Source organism: Lepus europaeus, chromosome 21 (genome assembly GCF_033115175.1).
Source record: "Lepus europaeus isolate LE1 chromosome 21, mLepTim1.pri, whole genome shotgun sequence".
NCBI lineage: Eukaryota > Metazoa > Chordata > Mammalia > Lagomorpha > Leporidae > Lepus > Lepus europaeus.
Genome location: NC_084847.1, coordinates 53,702,856 through 53,723,760, shown reverse-complemented (window position 1 = coordinate 53,723,760; position 20,905 = coordinate 53,702,856). Strand labels below are relative to the sequence as shown.

General features: G+C 59.7%; 1 protein-coding gene across 2 annotated transcripts; it reads right to left on the bottom strand.

Annotated features, from left to right (window-relative positions):
* Nucleotides 1–4,453: 4,453 nt before the first annotated feature.
* Nucleotides 4,454–20,810, bottom strand: SPACDR (sperm acrosome developmental regulator). 2 transcript variants are annotated; one of them, XM_062179743.1, is made up of 6 exons: nucleotides 20,170–20,810; nucleotides 18,735–19,762; nucleotides 16,416–16,582; nucleotides 11,595–11,643; nucleotides 8,720–9,046; nucleotides 4,454–4,800 (listed from the first exon to the last, which is right to left on the bottom strand). In XM_062179743.1, the coding sequence occupies exons 2-6, from the start codon at nucleotides 19,494–19,496 to the stop codon at nucleotides 4,567–4,569; spliced, it is 1,539 nt and encodes a 512-aa protein (XP_062035727.1). In that variant the 5' UTR covers nucleotides 19,497–19,762; nucleotides 20,170–20,810; the 3' UTR covers nucleotides 4,454–4,566. The 2 variants fall into 2 exon arrangements, with proteins under 2 accessions (XP_062035727.1, XP_062035726.1); XM_062179742.1 differs by lacking the exons at nucleotides 4,454–4,800; nucleotides 8,720–9,046 and adding an exon at nucleotides 10,672–11,362 and having other exon boundaries at nucleotides 20,170–20,675.
* Between the last annotated feature and the right edge of the window lie 95 nt (nucleotides 20,811–20,905).

Sequence of the window (20,905 nt, the reverse complement as noted above, 5' to 3'; positions counted from 1 at the left end):
ACAAAAGGAAATCTTCCGGGCCAGCACCGTGGCTCACTAGGCTAATCGTCTGCCTGCAGCTCCGGTACTCCGGGTTCTAGTCCTGGTTGGGGCGCCGGTTCTGTCCCGGTTGCTCCTCTTCCAGTCCAGCTCTCTGCTGCAGCCCAGGAAGGCAGGGGAGGATGGCCCAAGTCCTTGGGCCCTGCACCTGCATGGGAGACCAGGAGGAAGCACCTGGCTCCTGGCTTCAGATCGACGCAGCACGCCAGCCGTAGCGGCCATTTGGGGGGTGAACCAACGGAAGGAAGACCTTTCTCCCTATCTCTCTCTCACTGTCTAACTCTGCCTGTCAAAACAATTAAAAAAAAAAAAAAAGGAAATCTTCTGGATTTTTTTTTTTTCTCCAAGTATGACAGGAAGCTGGGGTGGGGGTTTGGGCAGGGGAAGAACCTGTTTTACCAAGTGCACGATGGGTTGGTTGCAGGGGTTCCCAAGGAAGAAGTAAGAGAAAAGATTTGACATTTTCAGGGAATTTGCTGACTGGGGTAAAAAAGGAAAGATGGGGTAGGGCTGGGAGGAGAGGAAGAAACTCTGGGGTTAGCCCTTCTTTTTTTATATATTAATTTATTTGAAAGTCAGACTTGCAGAGAGAACTAGAGAGAGAGAGAGGAGAGAGGAGAGAGAGAGAGAGAGAGGTATGTTCCATCTGATTTACTTTCCAAATGGCTGCAATGGACAGGGCTGGACCAGACTGAAGTCAGGAGCCAGGTTCTCCATCCTTGTCTCCCATGTGGGTGCCAGGGGCCCAAGCACTTGGGCCATCTCCCACTGCTTTCCCAGGTACATTAGCAGGGAGCTGGAAGGGAAGTGGAGCGGCCAGGACTTGGAACTGGAGCTCATATGAGATGCTTGGTGTCACACCCAGCCCTCTCCTTCTGATCCCCACACCCCCAAGGCCTTCCTGTCTCATGGAATGGGTGGTTTGGGATAAAAAGAAGGAACCCTGGAGGGGCCAGCGTTGTGGCATAGTGGGTAGAGCTGCCACCTATGAGCTTCCCATATGGATGCCGGTTTGTGTCCCAGCTGCTCCACTTCCAATCCAGCTCCCTGCTAATGGCCTGGGAAAGCGGCAAAAAGATGGCCTAAGTGCTTGGGCCTCTGTGCCCTCATGGGCGAGCTGGAAAAAGCTCCTGGCTCCTGACTTCATTCTAGCCCAGCTCTTGCTGTTGTGACTATTTGGGGAGTGAATCAGCAGATGGAAAATCTCTCTGTCTCTCCCTCTCTCTCTGTAACTCTGCCTTCCACATAAATAAATAAATCTTAAAAAAAAAAAAAAGACTCCTGAGCCCAGCTGAGCCCACCATAGCCCTGCCACTCCCACCTCAAGGAATCAAGGAGCCTTGGGGAAAGGGAGGCATCTGGGGTCTGAAGGGAGTGGACGTGGTGACCCCAGGAGGATTTTTGTTTAAGATGGTCATCAAGATGGCCGGCGCCGCGGCTCACTAGGCTCATCCTCCACCTGTGGTGCCAGCACCCTGGGTTCTAGTCCCGGCTAGGGCACCGGATTCTGTCCCAGTTGCTCTTCTTCCAGTCCAGCTCTCTGCTGTGGCCCAGGAGTGCAGTGGAGTATGGCCCAGATCCTTGGGCCCCGCACCTGCATGGGAGACCAGGAGGAAGCACCTGGCTCCTGGCTTCGGATTGGCGCAGCACACCGGCCGCAATGCGCCGGCCATAGTGGCCACTTGTGGGGTGAACCAACAGAAAAAGGAAGACCTTTCTCTCTGTCTTTCTCTCTCACAGTCTAACTCTGCCTTCAAAAAAAAAAAAAGAGATGGTCATCAAGAGGCATTCTTTCAGCCCCAATAGTCACTCTTTTTCCTATTGTTCAGTGGGCTGGGGGAGAGCGGGTAAGAATCCCCCTCCCTAAGTCTCCACCCCAGGAGACCCCACATGTTTCCTCCTGACTGGGAAGTCCAGCCTCTGGTCCCACCGCAGTCCTCTCCAGGGCTATGCACTGGATTCCTGAGGATGGGCAAGGATGCAGACCAACCAGGAGGACCGAGCCAAAGCAAGTTGCTTGGCTCCGTCCCTATACTCTCTCTCCCACAAGTCTCCCTGCCCCTGCGTGGCCAAGCCCAGACAGGACTCCATTCCCCGGGGAGGGGGGATGGCATGAGCCGGCAGCTCCCTTGGCTGCTGGCTGAACTCATGGTCCTTTTTCCCTGCCCACTCCCAAGGCACTGAAGAAGCCAGAGAGGAGTGGGAGCAGTGTGCCTTCCCTCAGGCCCACAGCCTGCAGTCCAGATGGGCCCCTGGGCCTGTAGCTGCTTGCCAGGCTGTTCACCAGAGACCTCCACAGGTGAGGTGCACCCTCCTCCACCCCCCTCCCTGAACCCTCAGGTTCCCAGCGAAGTGCAGCCGTCTCTCAGGATCCTGGGTCTTTATAACAGAGCCCTGGGACCCATTAAACCTCAGGGCTGCCGGGATGCAGACCCGGTACCAGGACTGCTGGGCAGCAGAACGGTTCCGGGCACATAAGGCAGCCCTTGTAGATGCCTGGAAACAGGGCTCCCCTTGGGCTTCGCTCAGGACTGAATCCCGGGAAAGCTGTGTCATTCCTGCATTGGACACCTGCTGTGTAATCTGTCCTAGAAAGAACAAAGGCGGCGTGGACTTCAGTGCCACCTTCCTGTCCGTCAAGCCTTTCTGTTCTTCCTCTTGTGAGCATGACACCAGGGGATGGCATTGTGGCAGAGCAGGTTTAGCTGCTGCCTGTGACACCGGCATCCCACATGGGCGCGGGTTCAAGTCCCGGCTGATTCACTTCTGATCCAGCTCCCTGATAATGTGCCTGGGAAAGCAGTGGAAGATGGCCCAGGTGCTTGGGCCCCTGCACCCATGTGTGAGACCCAGGAAAAGCTTCTGGCTCCTGGCTTCGGATTGGTGCAGCTCCAGCCATTGTGCCCAATTGGAGAGTAAAACAACAGATGGAAGATCTCTCTCTCTCTCTCTCGTAAATAACTCTTTTAGAGAGAGAGAGAGAAAGAAAATGACAATCAGCCCTGTGTATCTGCCAGTTCCACATACATATACCCAACCAATACTTGGAAGAAATACAATTGTGTCTGTACTGAATGTGTGCAGACTTTTTTCCTTGTCATTATTCCTGAAACATAACAACTACGTACACATCATTTCCATCGTATTCAGTGTGATAAGTCATGGAGAGATGTGCATAGGTCAAGTCAAATACTGTGCTGGACCATGAGGTCCAAAGGGGACCTGGCAGCCGCCGAGGGTCGGCCGTAGGCACAGCAGGTGGGAGGTGGCGTTACCCAGGCCGTAAGTACTGAGGTGTGGTGGGCAGCAGACCGGTGCGGAGTAGCAATGCTGGGGAGGGGGCACCCCAGACTCCAGACACGCTGCCCAGATCCCCAGCAATCGGTCAAAAGCTCCAGAGCTGCAGAGGTGGGGGCAGGGGTCGATGACTTCTTGTGAACTGATGTTTCCAGCCACCCAGCCCTGCTGACCCCTGGCTGTGCTCAACTCACCTCCTGCGACTCACAAGTAACCTCTCCTGGGAGGGGCTCCAGCTCGGCCGTGTGCACACCCCTTCCCCTCCCAGGGGCCCCTGCTGCCCCCTAAGGCTCAGCCCTGCTGCCATCCCTGCCCTCCGTCCCCACGCCATCCCCCAGCCCTGTGAACCCTCAAATCCCCTAATGTTGGTGTCGTGAAATACCCCAGTTTTCCTCTGCACCTTTCCGTGGCCTGGCTCCAGGGCAGGCTGCTGTGGTCTCCAGCATGGAGATGGGGTGGACCCACCATTGCCCTCCACCAACCCACAGCCCCCAGTTGGCCTCCCCAGCCTGGCCCAGTCTGGCCTCTTGCAGGTGCACTCTCTGTGTGGAAGCCCTTCGGCCAGCAGGCCCCCTGCACAGCGCTCTCTGCAGGGCCCAGGCAGCAGGGCAGGGTGTCCTCCCCGGCAGGTGCGGCTCCTCCAGGCCAAAGCCAAGAGCAGTAGAGGCACAGGGCAGTGGGTGAGTGAGTCTCCCACAGTGTAGACCATGGACAAATCCCATAATCCACCCTAAACACCTTCCTTGAGAGACTGGTAGGGAGAGCAGCTGGCGGCTGCTTGGTACATGTGTGTCCACAGTCAATGGCTCCTGGTTCCTCCGTAACTGGCCAGGCAGAGTTGACCAGAGCAATTCAGCTCCTAGAAGGGGGCCCAGGGCCAGGCCTGCTGATGCCCAAGTAGACCCACATTTGGGCCCCATCTCTGGTACCCCTCCTCCCTGGCCCACCCAGGCTCCCCCTCATGCCTCCAGCCACCCACAAACACATTGCACACCTAGTCAGAAATATCTGATTCTTTATTTTCCAATATTTGGTTAATTTTTTTTTACAAGTGGAATAAATGGAACGAAGGGGAGTATGTGGGACCCAGGCCTGAGCTTGGGCTTCCGATGAGCGGGGACAGGATGCCAACGTCCCCTCACCCACAACTTCTGGCCTGCTGCCCTGACCCCTGCTGTCCACCTTACCTAAGAGTGAGGTGGGGGCGTTCTGAGGCTTTGGGGTTGCCCCCTAGAGGGGACTTCGGGCGTCCTGCTTCAGGCCCTGCACTTCGTCAGGCTGGGGAGTAGAGTGAGGCCGGGCGTGGCGCCGGCGCCGCCTCTCCTGCCTGTGGGCCAGCTGCCGCAGCTGTTTGCGGATGACCCACAGCACCAGGTACACTTCCCGTAGCATCTCCGCCTCCGGCGACTCCAAGGGGGACGGCTTCTTCATCTGGGAGACGACGGAGGTGGAACTCACAGACGACTAGAAAAGAAAGAGCAGGTGTGCACACGGGTCAAGAGCCTGCAGACCAACAGCAAAAGGGGTGTGGACTTCTACCTCCTCTGACGCCACCTCCTCCAGGAAGCCTCCCCAGACCGCATCGGGTGCTCCTCATCTCTCTACTCTGGCGCTCGCCGCATCATACCACATTCCGCACACTCTCTGAGGACTCCCCTTGATAACGCAGCTCCCAGGAAGCCGGGACTACATCTTGGGTCACTTCTCCAGTGCGTGTGGAGTGTGTCTTCACAGGCCGGGGTGGGCAGCGTGTCCCCAGCTGCTGCCTCCAGCCCAGGGCACCCTCCGGATCGCCAGGCCTCTATTTCCCGCTCCCTCTCGGACACGTGCAAGGAGCCATCCTACTTAGAGTCACCGCGTCCCCACCTCCTCTCCCATGAGTTGACTCTTCCCCCAGCGTTCTCCAGCCTGTGTGGGTCTCCAGCCTGCCTGACTTCTCCCTCTCCCTCCATCACTCAAACTGCCACTCAAATCCACGAACTCGTTCTACCCGATGCCTCTCCCCCTGGCCCGGAACATTCTTCTCGCTCAGCCTGGACTGCGTCACCTTCCAGGACCTTCCTGCCCCTCCTGTCACCTTCACAGGGTAGCCAGGTGAAGCTTTTGCTTTTCTTTTTTTTTTTTCTTTTAAATATTTTATTTGAGAGTTAGAGTCACAGTGAGAGAGAGACAGAGAGAAAGGTCGTCCCTCCGTTAGTTCACTCCCCAAATGACCACAACAGCCGGAGCTGCGCCAATCTGAAACCAGGAACCAGGAGCCTCTTCCCAGTCTCCCACATGGGTGCAGGGGCCCAAGGACCTGGGCCATCCTCCACTGCTTTCCCAGGCCACAGCAGAGAGCTGGACTGGAAGAGGAGTAGCCGGGAATAGAACCGGCGCCCATATGGGATGCTGGCACCACAGGCGAAGGATTAATCTACTGTGCTGGCCCCGAAGCTTTTTCAAAATCATTATTAACGCACTTAGACTTCATTCAAGAGCAAAATAAGTTAATTTGCTAATAATCTCGACATTTCCCCCTTTTTAAAGTAAGTGTTTTGTTTTGAGATAATTGCAGATTCACTAGCAGTTTAAGAAATCCTGTAACTGTGTGTACCCTGTGTCTGTTTTCCTTGACAGGAAAATCTTGCAAAACTCTATGACAGGAGCTGGCGCTGTGCCACGGCGGGTTTAAGCTGCTGGATGCAGTGCTGGCATCCCATATGGGCGCCGGTTTCAGTCCCGGCTGCTCTACTTCTGATCTAGCTCCCTGCTAATGCGCCTGGGAAAGCAGCCAAAGATGGCCCAAGTGCTTGGGCCCCTGAACCCACATGGGAGACCTGGAAGAAGCTCCTGGCTCCTGGCTTTGGCCTGGCCTAGCCCTGGTCATCACAACCATTTGGGGAGAGAACGGAGGACAGAGGGAAGATATTCTCTCTCTCTCTCTCTCTCTCTCTCTCTCTCTCTCTCTCTTTCTCTCTCTCTCTCTCTCTCCTCTCTGTAACTCTGTCTTTCAAGTAAATAAAGAAATCTTCAACAACAACAAAGAAGAGAACTCTTGACAATATTGTGTTCAGGGTATTGACACTGATCTTATTCAGATTTTTCCAGTTTTATTACACTACTGTGTGTGTGTTTAATTCCACAAGATTTTTATCACATGGAAGTTCATGTATCCAACTACCATAGCCAAAATATAAAATATTTCAGGGCTGGTGCTGTGGTGCTGTGGGTTATGCCCCTGGCTGCAATGCCAGCATCCCATATGAGTGTCAGTTCAAGTCCTGGCTGCTCCACTTCTCATCTAGCCTTCTGCTAGTGACCCCGGGAAAGCAGCAGAAGATGGCCCAAGTGCTTGGGCCCCTACCCCTGTGGAAGACCCTGATGGAACTCCTGGCTCCTTGCTTCCGCCTGATCCAACCCTAGCTGTCGCGGGCATTTAGGGAGTGAACCAGTGGATGGAAGATTTGTCTGTCTGTCTGTCTCTTTCTGTCACTCTGCCTTTCCAATAAATAAATAAGTCTTTTTTATAAAAAAGATATATAGGGGCCGGTGCTGTGGCACAGGGGTTAAAACCCCAGCCTGCAGCACCGGTATCCCATATGGGTGTGGGTTCAAGTCCTGGCTGCTCCACTTATGATCCAGCTCTCTGCTATGGCCTGGGAAAGCAATGGAGGATGGTCCAAGTCCTTGGGCCATGTGGGAGACCCAGAAGAAACTCCTGGTTTGTGATCAGCTCAGCTCTGGCTGTTGTGGCCATTTGGAGAGTGAACCAGTGGATGGAAGACATCTCTCTCTCTCTCTGCCTCTACCTCTCTCTCTGTAACTCTGTCTTTCAAATAGATAAAATACATATTTTTAAAAAAGGATATATAACACTTCCATTAAAACAAAGACCCCTCGTGTTGACCTTTTATAATCTCACCTCATCCACCTGTAGCCCCCAGCAACTACTAATGTTTTCTCCATTTCTATAATTTTGTCCTGTCAAGAATGATGTATAGGAGCCAGTGTTGTGGCATAGTGGGTAAAGCCGCTGCCCGTGGCACTGGCATCCCGTATAAGTGCCAATTTGAGTCCCAGCTGCTCCACTTCTGATCCAGCTCACTGGCCAGGGAAAGTAGTAGAAGATGGCCCAAGTGCTTGGGCCCCTGCACCCATGTGGGGAGACCCGGAAGAAGCTCCTGGCTCCTGGCTTTGGCCTGGCCCAACCCTGGCCACTGTGGCCATTTGGGGAGTGAACCAGTGGATGCAAGATCTCTCTTTCTCTCTGTCTCCCTCTTTCTCTGTAACACTGCCTTTCAGATAAATAAATAAATCTTGAGAGAGAGAGGAGATCCCTTTGGTTTCCTGCCCCTTCACACAATCTCTTCCTTACACACTGCCACCATTATGACGCTGTCCACTTCCAGGCCCTCACCAGGGGACACACACACAGGGCTGCCCAACCTGGGATGTGTAGCCTCTAACACTTCGAGCTAAACAAACCACTTTTCTTTATAAAGCACCCCCTCCCCGGGGGGCACTTTGTTACAGCCACACAAAGCCAACTCCTACACGGAGTCTGGGTCTACCACAGTCTACCCATTCATTCATTCACTGGAGGGCATTTGAGTTGATCTTGGCTATTACAGATAGAACTGCCAGGAACATTCACGGGCCCGTTTGGGGATAAACATGAAATCTCATTTATCCGGGATAAATGCCCAAGGGTATAATAGCTGGGCCGTAGGATAATCGCATATTTAATTTCATAGAGAACTACTAGAGTAGCTGTGACGTTTGATAACCCCACCAGCCAGCTGGTGCAGGAGAGCAGCTGAACTCCCCAAGCCAAAACCTAAGCATGCCATGCAACTCAAATGTCTTCAAGGGCTCCCACTGCTCTCAGGGTCAAATAGAAAGCCCACAATGGTGCCACCCCCCCAACCCTGCCCTGCATGAACTGGCCCCCTTCGTGGCTGGGGTCCCTCCAGCGCGGCCCACACACCTTGGGCTCCGCACACACACCTGCTACTCTCTGTCCAAGGACTGCTCCTTCCATTGTCTCTGCCCCTTCCTATCAACATCCTCCATGCAACACACACAAACCCCTTCCCGCCAACCAAGTAGCTCCTTCTGGCCTCGGGCCACCCTCCTTCCCTTGGCTCCCCAGGTCTGGACGGGATGCCCTTCCTCTCTTGGACTCGCGAGGTCTCCACCTGCTGGGTCACGCCTTTAGGAGACAGAGCCCATTACGCCTGTTACTTGTCCAAACCCCCAAGACGGGATAAACCTCATCCACCACGGGATCCTCAGTGCCTGGCACACAGGAAGTGACTGCTGAACAAGTGACTGAGCGAGGAATGAGTGCCGGGAGCTAGGGGAGCCGGCAGGGGTGCGGGGAAGTGGGGGGTGGGCTCACCTTCCAGCTGCACATCTGCCAGCCAGTCTGCAGGGCGGAGAACATGAGCGTGGACATGGACCGCATGGCCGTCCGGGGCAGCCGCAGCAGGGACCGGCTCTTGCGGCCCAGCTCCTCCTGGGACCGGTCTGGTACACGGGCCAGCACGAGGGATTCAGCCACCGTGGGGCACTCGTCCATCTTGGGTATCTGAGCCTCTCGGGGGGACTCGACCAACTTGAATGACTCAAATGCCTTGGGGGTTTTCTCCACATCCTTCAGTGCATGTTTCTTGGGGGCAGAGGGTTCCTGGATAGTTGGCTTGTTTTTTTGTCTCCAGAAGAGAATCTAAGCGCCAAGACACAGGGAAGACGGCAGTGCAGAGACCACAGTTAACAGACGGACAGCAGCAAAGGCCCGGGGCAGCAGGCACCTCAGCCTCCCTCCCCAGCCACACGGTGATGGCCACTGTGACCCCCAGAGGTCCATGCCAGCACTGGCCTCCCAGGACGTCCTGGGGCCCAGACAGTCCCTGCAACTCACCCAGCAAGAAATCTTGCTCCAAACCCGCCTAACCCACTTGAAGAATCGCATCACCACAGCCATCTTTCCTGACACCACGAGCCCAAAGCCGTGGGAAGAACCAGCATTGGGGTGGGGGAGAGGGGGGACAACTGCAGGCCCCTGGCTGCCACCCGAGAGGTCTCGGGGGAGCTGAGGGGCTTCAAGCACAGCAGTGAAGAAATAAATAAAAAATCCAGAGGGAAAAGTTCCCCCCGGCAACTCATGCCAGGCCTCTCCTCCCCTCCCCGGGGCAGGGAGAGGAGTCAAGTGGGTGAGAACGCGGAGGGAGGGAGAGTTCCAGCCCATTGTGAGGGGCTGCCCAGCCCTGACCCCAACCCCCGAGGCCCCTCTGGGGCCCACGGAGCCAATCCCTGGTGCCCTGGGCCGTGTCCCCCCAGATCCAGGGAGAAGACACCGATCTTTCCTATGGCTGGTCTCGGAATCGTCACAGTGGCCCTTCAAGGTGGGTCTTGTTGTCAGTGCCGTTTTACCCGTGAGGAATCCAAGGCTCAGAGAAGCCAGAGAACTTGCCTGAGGTCAGAAATCTAGGGAGCTGGGCCAGACTACCTCTCCCATATGCGCGCCGGTTCGAGTCCCGGCTGCTTCACTTCCGATCCAGCTCCCTGCTAATGTGCCTGGAGAAGCAGCACAAGATGGCCCAAGTGCTTGTACCCTTGTGGGAGACCCAGATGAAACACCTGGCTTCAGCCTGGCGCAGCCCAAGCCATTGTCGCCATTTGGGGAGTGAACCAGCCAATGGAAGACCCCCCCCCCCCTCTCTCTCTCTGTGTCTCTCTCTCTCTGTAACTCTGCCTTTCGAGGATTCTAATTCAGGCCGGTCCAAGCTTCCTGCAGGTCCTGGACCTCTGTCGCTCCTCAAGCCTGTAGCTGCTGCTTCCTGCTCGCCCACTAGATGGGGTCCTCCTCTCCAGCTGCCTTTTGCACTTAGGACAGGAGCCAAGGCTGCCAGGGAGGGGCCTGCTCACCCACAGGGCCTGTCCTCAGCCAGCTGGGGGTGGAAGCCACGGCGGCCAGCCAGGCCTGGCGAGGGCAACGTGTGCCCAGGGAGCCTGGCCCACACCCAGCCCTGAGACAAGGGGCCCATTCAGGGTCCCCCGCCCCGCCTCCAAGCAGCCACCCGGATCCAGCCCGCAGAGGACACACGCTGGGAAGCCAGGGGTGGATCCTGCACTGTCGCCAAAGGCCTCATTGTTCCCCTCCCCCCCAGCACGTGGGCAGCTGCCCCCTCCCCCAGCCTCGCCTGCCTGCCCCTTCCCAGGACCCTTAGCCCTGCGTCTCCATCACATTAAACCTCCCCTGTCTGGACAGGGTCTTGGGTGGGGCATTCAAACCGCAGGTGCAGCCCCCTCCCGACCCATCCCCCAGATAAGCAACGAGATACCAACCTCCTGCAAATTCAAGTTTCTTCAGATTTTTTTTAATTATAATTATTATTTTAATAACAACCTGAATCCCAGAACTTCCAGATACTGTCCATACCCCCTCCCCTGGGCACAGGGGAGGGGGCACTTTAAGGGCACAAAGTAGGGGTTGGGTGTCAGCCAGGGAGTCTCCAACTCGCCCAAGTTACCTACTGCTGGGGGTCCCCGAACACTGATGCCCGGGGGGTGGGGGTGGGCTGGGAACCCCGGTGGAGGAGGCTCCATCTAACATCCTGTCCAAAAGCCCGCCCTCCTCCACCAAGGCCTGGGGACTGGGGGTGGGGGTGGAGATGGGGTGTAGGGGGGACAGGCCAATACTGAGCCTTGAACTCCCATGCCCAGGGGGCTGGGGGCATTAAAGCTGCATAGGAAGAAGGGGCAAGCAGCTGGCGCAATGCCCAGCTGCCCAGGCAACCCCCAAAGGCACATTGTGAGGGAAGGGGGAGGCTCAAAGGGAGGGCCCATTGGGTGCGGGGGGCCCAAGCCGCGGGAGCCCCGAGGAGGGCAGCTGGGCCAGCTGCTCCGGGCTGGCCAGGGCCCGCAGCAGTCCGTTCTCCTGCTCCAGCGCCGCGTTCCGCTCTGCCAGGTCCCGGATCTGCTCCTTCAGCACCTCCACTTCCTCCCGGACCGCAAACATGAGGTGGGACTTCACCAAGTCCTGGGGACCAGGCACAGGGGAAGCGTCAGGGCGGCCGGGCCAGCCCACCCTCACCCCCTGCTCTGCGCCTCGCAGATCTGCCCCGACAGACTCCCCTGGGCCCCAGGGAAGGTGCAGCAGGGGGCAGGCGGGTGCAAGGAAGCAGGGAGCCCGGCAGGAGTCAGAGTCGGGAGTACTGGGGGCCGCAGCGGCAGCCAGAGGACGGCTGCAGGGCACCGGGGGCTTCTCTTACCATGGCTTGTTCGATCTTGTTGTCAATGCCAACCAGGCTGCCGGAGCCACTGGAAAGACACAGGGAGGGGAGAGGTGAGCAGCCAGAGCCCGGTGTGTACACCGCCCAGGTGCAGCGGGCTGTGGCCCTCCCGCAAGCCCGGGCTGCTGACAGCCCCCTGCCCACCCGATCCTGTACCTGTGACAGTAGAGAATCAGGGAGAGGAGTGTTTTGTCCATCCCCCGGCGGGGCGGGGGCCGCTGCCCAGGTCCCCCCAGGCCCCGGTGGGGAGGGGGTGCAGGCGCCCCTCGGATGGGGGATGCTCCCCGAGGGGAGCAGGGGGAGGAGACACAGCCCCTTTTTCGGGGTGGCCCCGGAGCTGTCCCCACCACTCGGGTCTCATAAGAGGACACCAGGGACTTGACAGACACCCCTGGCTGGGCCATCCCTGAAGGGGAAGGGTCTTCAGGGCCCCCCCCAGAGGGAGAAGGCAGTATCACGGGGAGCGCCTGGGGGGCTCAGAGCCCCCCGGGCAGAGCGGGGTCTGGCTGGTGTCAGGCAGGCAGAGAGGAGACAGTGCCTGGGGGTGCTGGCCTGAGAGATATACACCGCCCCCCAGGACAAGGGCTGTCTGTGATTGGCTCCTCAGGGACACGGGGACCCCCTCCCATGGCTCCACAGTGGGCGGGAATTCCCAGACGCCGTCAGTGCCAGTGTCCCCTTCTCACCCTGGCACCAATCCCAGAGTGGAGGGGAGGGGGCGGCAGTGGGAAGGCAGCTGGAGGCAAGGTGGGGGAGGGGCCGTGACACAAGAAGCCCGGATTGGGGAGGGTGAGGAAAAGCCTGGTCCTGGGAGACCTCATCCCGTCTCTGACCCCACCCAGCCCCCACTGGGCCAACATTGAACTCCCTCAAGGCCTCGGGAAAGGGGATGGACATGGTTGGGGATGGGGAGGTTCTGATCGTTGGGGTCTCCACAGCATAGTGGACGCCTTGCTCCTGCATCTTGGGTGATCCCAGGGGGCTGGGTAAGAGGCTCCCCCATCTCCCACACTGACAGATAGTAACGGGACAGGCTATCATGGCTTTGGAAACCTACATGGCCAGAGCCCTCATAAGACACATAAGGCCTATGGATCTGGAACCTGGGTCTGGGGTCTTGGAGGGAGCAAGGGCTTGAGAGAGGTGGGAAGGGCAGGCTGGGACACAGGGAAGAGGAGCAGGGGCTCTTAGGAGAGAGAGGACCGGCATGGCAGGGAGAGCAGGTCTCACTGCAGTTTGCTGAATGGCCACCAGAGGTCGACGCATGCCTGGCTCAACCACCCCCAGGACCAGGCTCCCAGCTGGACGCAGGACAGGGAGCTCTGGGTCCCAGAACCTGGTTCTCCCTCTGGCCCCTCCCTCTAGCTTTTGCACCGAGTCCCAGCCTCCAAGGCTCCCTTCTCCCAGCACCCAGGCCCCAGGCCCCTGCCTCATCCTGTGAGTCATGGTCCACTCCCATCCAGCTTCTGCCTCTGCCCCTGGCCAGCCTCCACCTTTGTCCCCTGTGCTGCAGGATCACCAGACCCAAGTCCTGTCCTCCAGCTAAGCCCCTCTCAGCAAAGGAGCCCCACCATCCTGCAAACAAAGCCCAAGGCCTGGCGCTCCCTTGTAAGCCCTCCCTCCTGGCTGTCCAACTTGCTTCCCAGTGAGGGCATCAGCACTCAGTTCAAGGTGACCCTTGCATGAAGCCTGGCGGCCAGGAAGGGAGCATGAGGGAGCTGGGAATTTTCCATTTCCTGTCCAAGCTCTGGGTGCAGAAGGCGCTGACAGGTGAATCGGTGAACAGGCCCGAGAGAGCAGGATATGGTGGCGTGGGGGAAGGACATCGGGGACTCCACGGGTGGGGAGGCCGGGCGACGGGTGGGCCAGCCAGCTGGGGAGTCAAAGCAGTTTTCGACAGGGCAACGCTGGGGTGGAGAATGGGCCACTGTAGGAAACCCAGCCTCCCCCTCCCCCCACTCCAGGACACACGGACACGGACACAGACACAGACAGACCGAGGAGCGATCAGATATGCATGGGAATAGGAACTCTGGCCCTGCTTGGCGGACTCTTGCATAAAGATGCCAAGTGAGTTATTCATTCTTGCCAGAAATAAAAGAAGACAACAGTAAACATTTGTTGGCTGAAAGATGGCTGTCTCCTGTTTGTCCAGAGCCACACGGCTGAACGGCACACTCATGCACGCCAGAGTTCTAACGTGAACATGGCAAGGGGCAACCCAAGATGCCCCCACCCCACCCTTTGAGAAGCCCCGAGTCCAGGGCTGGGGGGGGGGGGCACTGTGCTGGGATTCCTGCACAGAGGCAGGGGGCAGGATGCTGAGCGGCCCTTACAAGCCCAAGGGCAACTCGGTGTGAAAGAGAACAGAAACGCCCCCTTTTTCGGGGTGCCTGTTGCCACCTTCTGGAACATCGTCACGACTCCAAGCATCCAGGGTGCGAGTGGCAGCCCCCCTGGAGCTCTGCAGAGTGTGATGTGCACAGCTGGGGCCTCGGGCTCTGCAGGACTCTTAGGTTCTGGAGTGAGGATGGCTCTAGAGACTGTTCGTCCTCTTTGAAGGTCAAATAGAACAGCCTCAATGTGAGAGTCCACAGACACAGCACATCTGGGAGAGGTGGACAGGATCCTGGGGACGGGGCCAGCCCTGCTCACTCGCTCGCTCTTGAGATGTGCTAGGAGTCCCCAGGGGCTGGGCCGGAGGCCAACGAAATGGCATCTGGCTGCCCTGTCCACACTCCCTCCCGGATCTATGGTGCCTTCAGGGGCGGGGCTAGGCCTGGGAGGGGAGAGGGAGGGGGCTGGCTCCCTGCCCCACTTGGGAGAGCTGTTCTTGCCTCTGCCCTAGAGAGAAAGGGCAGCCTAGAGCCCACTACCGCCTCCCATCTCTTGGGACCCAGGCGTGTCATTAGGAGTGGACAGAGGCCGGCCTTGGGTCACCCAGGCTCTGACTGCAGTCCAGGCACTTCTCCTCTGAATCTCAACGAAAGGGCAGATCTTGGGATTGCTTTGGACTGCATGAGGGAAGAGGTAGCCTGGGACCCAAAGGAGCCACTGGATGAATAAATGTAGCTTTTCATTCCCAAGTCCTCGAGATCCATTCCCTATGATGCCTGAAGCCCCCAGCCTGTTGGGGACACAAAGGATCTCCCAGCCCAGGAGCACAGGAGCCACCCAAATCCACCGGGCACCCTTGGTCTTCCCGGTCCCAGATTCAGGAGTTGGTGAGGAGGCATCCCCGGTTCACCATCTGGGATCCAGATACTTCACACCCAGCCTACTCTCCCTCTCCAAAGGGAGGTCCCTGCCACTTGGCCCCAGTTCTGCCAGCTCCCCACACACCAGCTGGGTGAGGTGGGGTCTACACACCCCATTCCTGGGCAGCAGGGGGTGGCCCAGCCCAAACCCGCTGGCCCAGCGGGGTGGGGCACAGAGGGGCCGGGCCCGGGGCCAGAGCCCCAGAATCTTCTTGGAGCCAGCAGGGTAAAGTGGAGGCTGGGAGCCTGACCGGTCAGACTGGGGGTGGGACGGAGGGAGGGGACGATGAGCCAAAAGAACAGAGCTGAGGAGGCGCTGGAGCCAGAGCTCTCTGAGAAAGCTATGACAGGGGCGGGGGAGGGCCCTGGTGCCAGGGAACCTCCCAAATGGGAAGGGGGAGGGGACGGGAAGCGCTGGGAATAGCAGCCAGGGGGGCAGGTGACTGCTGGCCAGGCCCTGGCCGACCTCACACCTCACATTCCCCAGAGCCAGCCGCCAGCAGGCACACTGAAGTCACCCTGCCCGCCCGGCCAGACACAGCCCCCGGCCCTCCATGCCCCCGGCCCCTGGCTACCCTCTCTCTTTCCTCTGTGGTCTCCACTCCCCCAGTGCCTCTGGCCCCTTTCCTTCAGTGGGCCCCCAGGCCCGGATTCTGGGTGGGTGGGTGGGGTTGCCACCTTCAGGGAGGACAGGAAGGGGTGACTCCCATCTGGAACAGATCCCCCCAGCACCCACTCACCCACTGCTGAAGTCCCACCCCTCATTTCCTTCCAGACAGGAAGTCCCTCCCCTCCAGGGCCTCCAACAGGAAGTCCCACTCCTCCCTCCAAAATAAAAGTGGCGGCTCCTTTAGCCCTCCTCCAGGGCTCCTATCAGCCCACAGCCAGAAGCCAGCAGCCTGGTTATCTGACTCGCGATTTTGTTCCATGTGTGCTGAAACCCAGCCCTCGAAACAGGAAGTTTTGCCCACCCTGGCACCCTCCCCTGAAGGGCACAGCCCAGCAAGTTCTGCCAGCCTGTGCTGTGGCTGCTCCCAGACGCAGCTGCCCAGGGCGCCACTTTGCCAAGACAGAGGGCTCAGCCCCCATGCTGTTCCCAGCCCTGTCTTCTGGCCACAGCCCCTCGGGGCAGAGCAGGGCAAGGCTATCCTCAGAGTCCAAGGATCCTGAAGCAGTCGGGATAGACTACAAGGATCTCGCGTCATGGAAGGACTCGAAGGGGTCCCATTCCCCTCGTTGGTAGGGCAGAGGGAGCTGGGACTGGGGCACGTTTGCCAGTGGGCTCCCTGGGTTGGCCAGATGGTCTCTAAATCTGCAAGAGCTCTGGAATGTGACAACAATGAGTCCCTTCAGATTCTAAAAAAGTCTGACTTGACAGTCCTGAGCCAGGGAGTCCCACCCAGCCCTCTCCACCAGGAGGGAGTGGGTCCCAGATCAAGTTTGCATAGCGGTTGTGCCCAGGCTAGGACTCTACTTAACAGGTCCCCTCCAACTCGGGTAGCGTCACGCAGCCGTCCCAGGTGCTGGTGGGGAGCCCACCTACCTATCGTCATCGCTGTCCAGGTGCCCACTGATGGCCAACATGGAGCGGGCCAGGCTGAGGCTCTGGGCTGCTGCGGCTCCGAAGGGGTCTGGAGACTTGTGAACCAGACTGGCATCGGGGAAGAAGTAGAGGGCCGGGGAGCTGGGGCGAGAGTCGAGTGGGGGCACCTGGAGGCAGAGAGGTGGGAGCCATCACATTGAGAGAGAGAAAGGAGCCAGTCGCCTCAGAACTGGCACCGTGGTCTTCCTCCCTTCCCACCTCCTGCCCCTCTCTTCCAAGGACCCAAAAGCCCTTCCCTCCTCCAGCCCTGGGAAAGACCTTGGGCAAGGAGAAGGCCATCACCCTGAGGACTGGGGTGAGGGGCTCCCAGACGATCAGAGAGGGGCTCTGGTCTACATCTTAGCAGCCCTGTTCCCCCGAGCCAGGCCCGCCACTCAGAGGCTACCCACAAAGCAGCTGCTCTCTGTCACCTGTCTGCAGAGAGCCACCCACATGTCGCCTCCCTGGAGCAGCATCTCCCCATCACTCACAGTGCATAGAACTGTTTTACTTTTTTTTTTTTTTAATAGCACCTAACATTATCTGAAATTAAAGTATTTATTGTGTCGCCCCTGCGAGAAGACGAGTTTGCTCAGCGCTATTTGTAGAATGAATGGATCCTCAGAGAGCAGCCCTCCAGCCCCCACTGGAGCCTCTCCTCTGGGACTCCTTGGGCCCCACCAGGTGAAGCTCTGTGTCCGCTCTCTGCCCTGCTTGGGCTGGGGTGGGGAGGTAGGGGTGTGCAGATGAGGGGGGAGGCGGAGCCTGGGCGTGGACCCACACAGCCCAACAGGCGCTGGGGGCGGCTGCAATAGGGCGGGGGTGAGAGGAACAAGACAAGACGCCTCTGTGAGGCCCCGGGAGGCCCCAGTTTCTTGGAAGAGCCAAGAACAGAGAGTTCAGGCTGCTTAGAGGGACAGAGCAGAGGAAGGGGGCCCAGGTGGTGCCCCCTTGCCTCCCCCACCCCCACCTCCAGCCTCTGTGGGAGGCAGCTGAGGCTGAAGCGGGGGGGGGGGGGGGAGGCTGCAGATGGAAAAGAAATGGGGACTCAGACGCCTGCACACAGGAAGTGATCAGGCCATGGCGGAAGGAAGAGGGTAGAGGGCACTGTGGCACCAGGGGCAGGGTCCACGGACCCCAGGGAAGCACAGGCAGAGCTTACAGATGGAGAGGGAGGGCAGAGGGGGCTTGCATTTGTTCCAAGAGACTGGGGACGAGGACGGGGGTGCGGGAGCAGCATCTTCTCTCTGGGGTCCAAACTGAAGGAAAGGCTCAAGCAAGGGGGGGGGGGGTCATGAGAGCCATGAGCTTGAGGCCAGGAGGGGGTGGGGGAGCCAGTCCTGACCGGTCCTGACAGGACCCAGACATCCAGTCTCAGGTTATTTTTATACTGTGGTTTGTGCCCAAGGCCAGGAAGGGGGAAACATTCTCATCCTCACCCTCCAGGCCTTCCCCCTCACCCCGCAGTCCAAGGTGTTATTTTCTCCTGCAGAAGAGAGGCATCCAACCCCACATTCCTGGCTGCCCACCCCCACCCCAGGGACCCAGGCATCCTGCCCCCAGCCCAGACTTGTTCCTCTTTTGGAGACAGGAAGCAGAACGCAAAGGACTTAACTCCTCCTCTGCTGCTTCCCGCCTCTCTCCCACGCCATGGTGGCCACCCTTGTTATCAACCCCAGAGGGGACAGAGGCAGGGACCAAGACAGACCCCCCTGGGGGTGAGGCGAACCCCCCATCCCATCCTGTGCCCCATCCACCCAGCTCCTCAGTGCCTCGGAGAGACATGGCTCGCAGCAAGGCTGCAGATGGGCCTGGGCTGGGCGCTGGCAGAGAGAAGACCCCCGCGTTTAGGATGGAGCTGCGTGGAGAGGTTAAGAGCAGAAATCCTACGTTTTGCCCCCCGACCCCCCCAAACCCTGGCAACTCCTCGACCAGGGGCCGAGTCACCCAGCCCAGGGCCTCCACCCTCATTACCTGGAGCCAGAGGGAGTGAGACCCCAAGACTTCAGAAGGTGGTGGCCCAAGTGAGCAGGCCATTGTAGCTAAAGGCTATATGGAGACAGGGCAAGGGCCAAAGGCAACAAATTAAAAGCCACAGAGAAAGAAGGTGTAGCTTGCAGGGAAGAGGAGCCCCAGGGAGAAAGCAAAGGAAGGCAAAGTGTGACACACGGATGAGACAGATGACAGTGGCGGGGGAGGGGAGCATGGCGGTGAGGCTCAGACCAAGATGTCTGAGCAGGGCCCTCAGGAGTCTCCCCCAACCTGGAACCCGGCTCTTACCTGTCCAGTCTCCTCTGGAGCAACCAACTCCATCCTCAGTCGCACGGCTCCATCTTTCCTTCGGGACGCTGGAGGGGTCCCTGCCGCCGGGCCCCCAGCCTCCACTTCCACCCTTAGGGGGGGCAGGGGCACGGGAGCCAGGGATGTGCTGGCGCTATCCCCAGTCCCAGGCTCTGGGAGGCGCTGCTGGGGTGGGGAGGCCGACAGGAGGGGCGTCTCCACCTTGGCCTTGCCGGGCACCGACAGCTGGCCCAGCCCGCCGGTGAGGGAGCGGGCCTGAGGTCCAGGGGAGCTGGGGGGCGGACGCAGCCAGGAGGTGGGGCCCTGAGACAGGCCTGGCTGTGGGATAGGGGCGCCCAGGCCCAAGCTGGCCAGCTCCAACCTGGAATCCAGAGATCGACCCCCGGTGCCCCCCGAGGCTCCCCGGATCCCCTCCAGGAGCCGGCCGAAGCTGGGGGGCTCCAGGTCTCGCTCGTAAACATCCACACACGTCCAACGACCTCGGCGATAAGGCTCTCCCAAGCCGTGGGGCAGCTTCACCACCCGGAAGCGGGAGGCAGGGGCCCCAGGCGGTGGGGAGCCATTCCGGGGGGTGCCCTTGCCCCCTGGGTCGGGGTTGGGCTCCCCGTTGGGGAGGCGGGGCGGGGGCCCGGCAGGGGCCGGTGGGGCAGGGGGATCGGAGCCGCCGGGGCTCCCTGGGCCCTCGTAGTCCGTGGTGACGCTGGTGATCTGGAAACTACTCTTCTTCTTGCCTCCACTCATGGTCCCCGGGACTCAGGACTGGGCTGAGGTTGGGGGACTGGGGCTCTTTGAAGGGGCTCAGGCACCCCTAGAACAGGGGGGCCACATTGCGGGGGCATCAGGGCCCCTGGGAACATCTGGGTCCGACATGGCCAAAGGGCCTTGTGGGAACTGGGGGTGCCCGGCTGATGACAGAACAGGGTAGGGGAGGTGGCGGGAGTGGGGAGCAGGGGCAGGTTTTTCCTGCTGCTGTCGCCGCTGCCGAACTCCAGAGCTGAGTTTGCAAACTGGAAAGAGAGAGAGTGCGCGCGTGTGTGTGAGAAAGCAGTGGGCAGGCCACCTCCGGGGCTTCCTCTCTGGGGAGCAGAATTGGAGAGGAAGGGGAAATCGCCAGAGACCCAGAGACAAAGAGACAGGCAGGGGAGGCCAGGGAGCAGAGCGTGGGTGCACAGGACGGGAGAGGGCACACAGACTTGGGCATTTCTGGCCTGGGATTCAAACTCGGGGGGACCCAGTTTGTCCTGAGCGCACCGGCTCCAGGTCCTGGGTGAGCCAGGGTGAGGCGGCACCTCCAGGCCGCTTGGCGGACTCTGCTGGGCCTCCTCCAGGCACCCCGCACCCCGGTTCCCACATCCCAGGGGCAGGCCCTGCCCGCGCCCCAAGCGCCGCGCCACGCCCAGTCCGGGGGCCTTACCTCTCGGTCTCGGCCACCGAGCTGACCGTGGGGGTCCCGGCGCCCAAGGTGTTGGGCTGTCTTTTCCCGGGGGCCTCCTGGCCCCGGGGCGGCGCGGGGCACGCAGGCGGCGGTCAGGGGCTGCCCAGTCCTGTTCGGGGGCCGCACCTCCCCCTGCGAGGCATCTCCGTGGAAAGTTTTCGCTCCAGAAAAGGAGTCTGCTCCCCCTCGGCGGAGCCCAGGAGCCGCCTCCGAAGCCCCAGAGGTCTCCCGATAGCTGTGGGAGGGCGCGGCGCAGCCCCCCGCGGCTCCAGGCGGCAGCCGGCCTCGGTGGTCCCGGCGAGCGGGTCTCGCACACCTCCTCCCGCGTGGTCCCGCTGGACCTGTCTCCGCTCCGCGGCTGCTCTCAGTCTCCGTCCGTCTTTCTCTTTCGGGGCTGTTGACAACCCCCACACCAGGAAGTCCTGCCTCCTCGGGCCTGCTGACTGCTCCTCTCCTCCTCCTCCTCCTCCTCCTTCCCCTCTTCCTCCCCCCTCCTCCCTCCTGGGGCTCCCCGCCAGCTGGCCCCGGGCCAGGCCCGCCACAGCCGCCGCTCTTGCAGTTGCTGCTGCTCCTGGGGCCCCAAACGGGCTCCCTTAACCCCACACCTGCTGGGCCCCGGCCCGGCGCTTCCTCGGAGGGCGGGGCTTCGAGGGCGGGGAGAAAGGGGCGGAGTTCGCCCAGAGACCAGGGATTCCCTTACTTGCAGGCAGCTGGC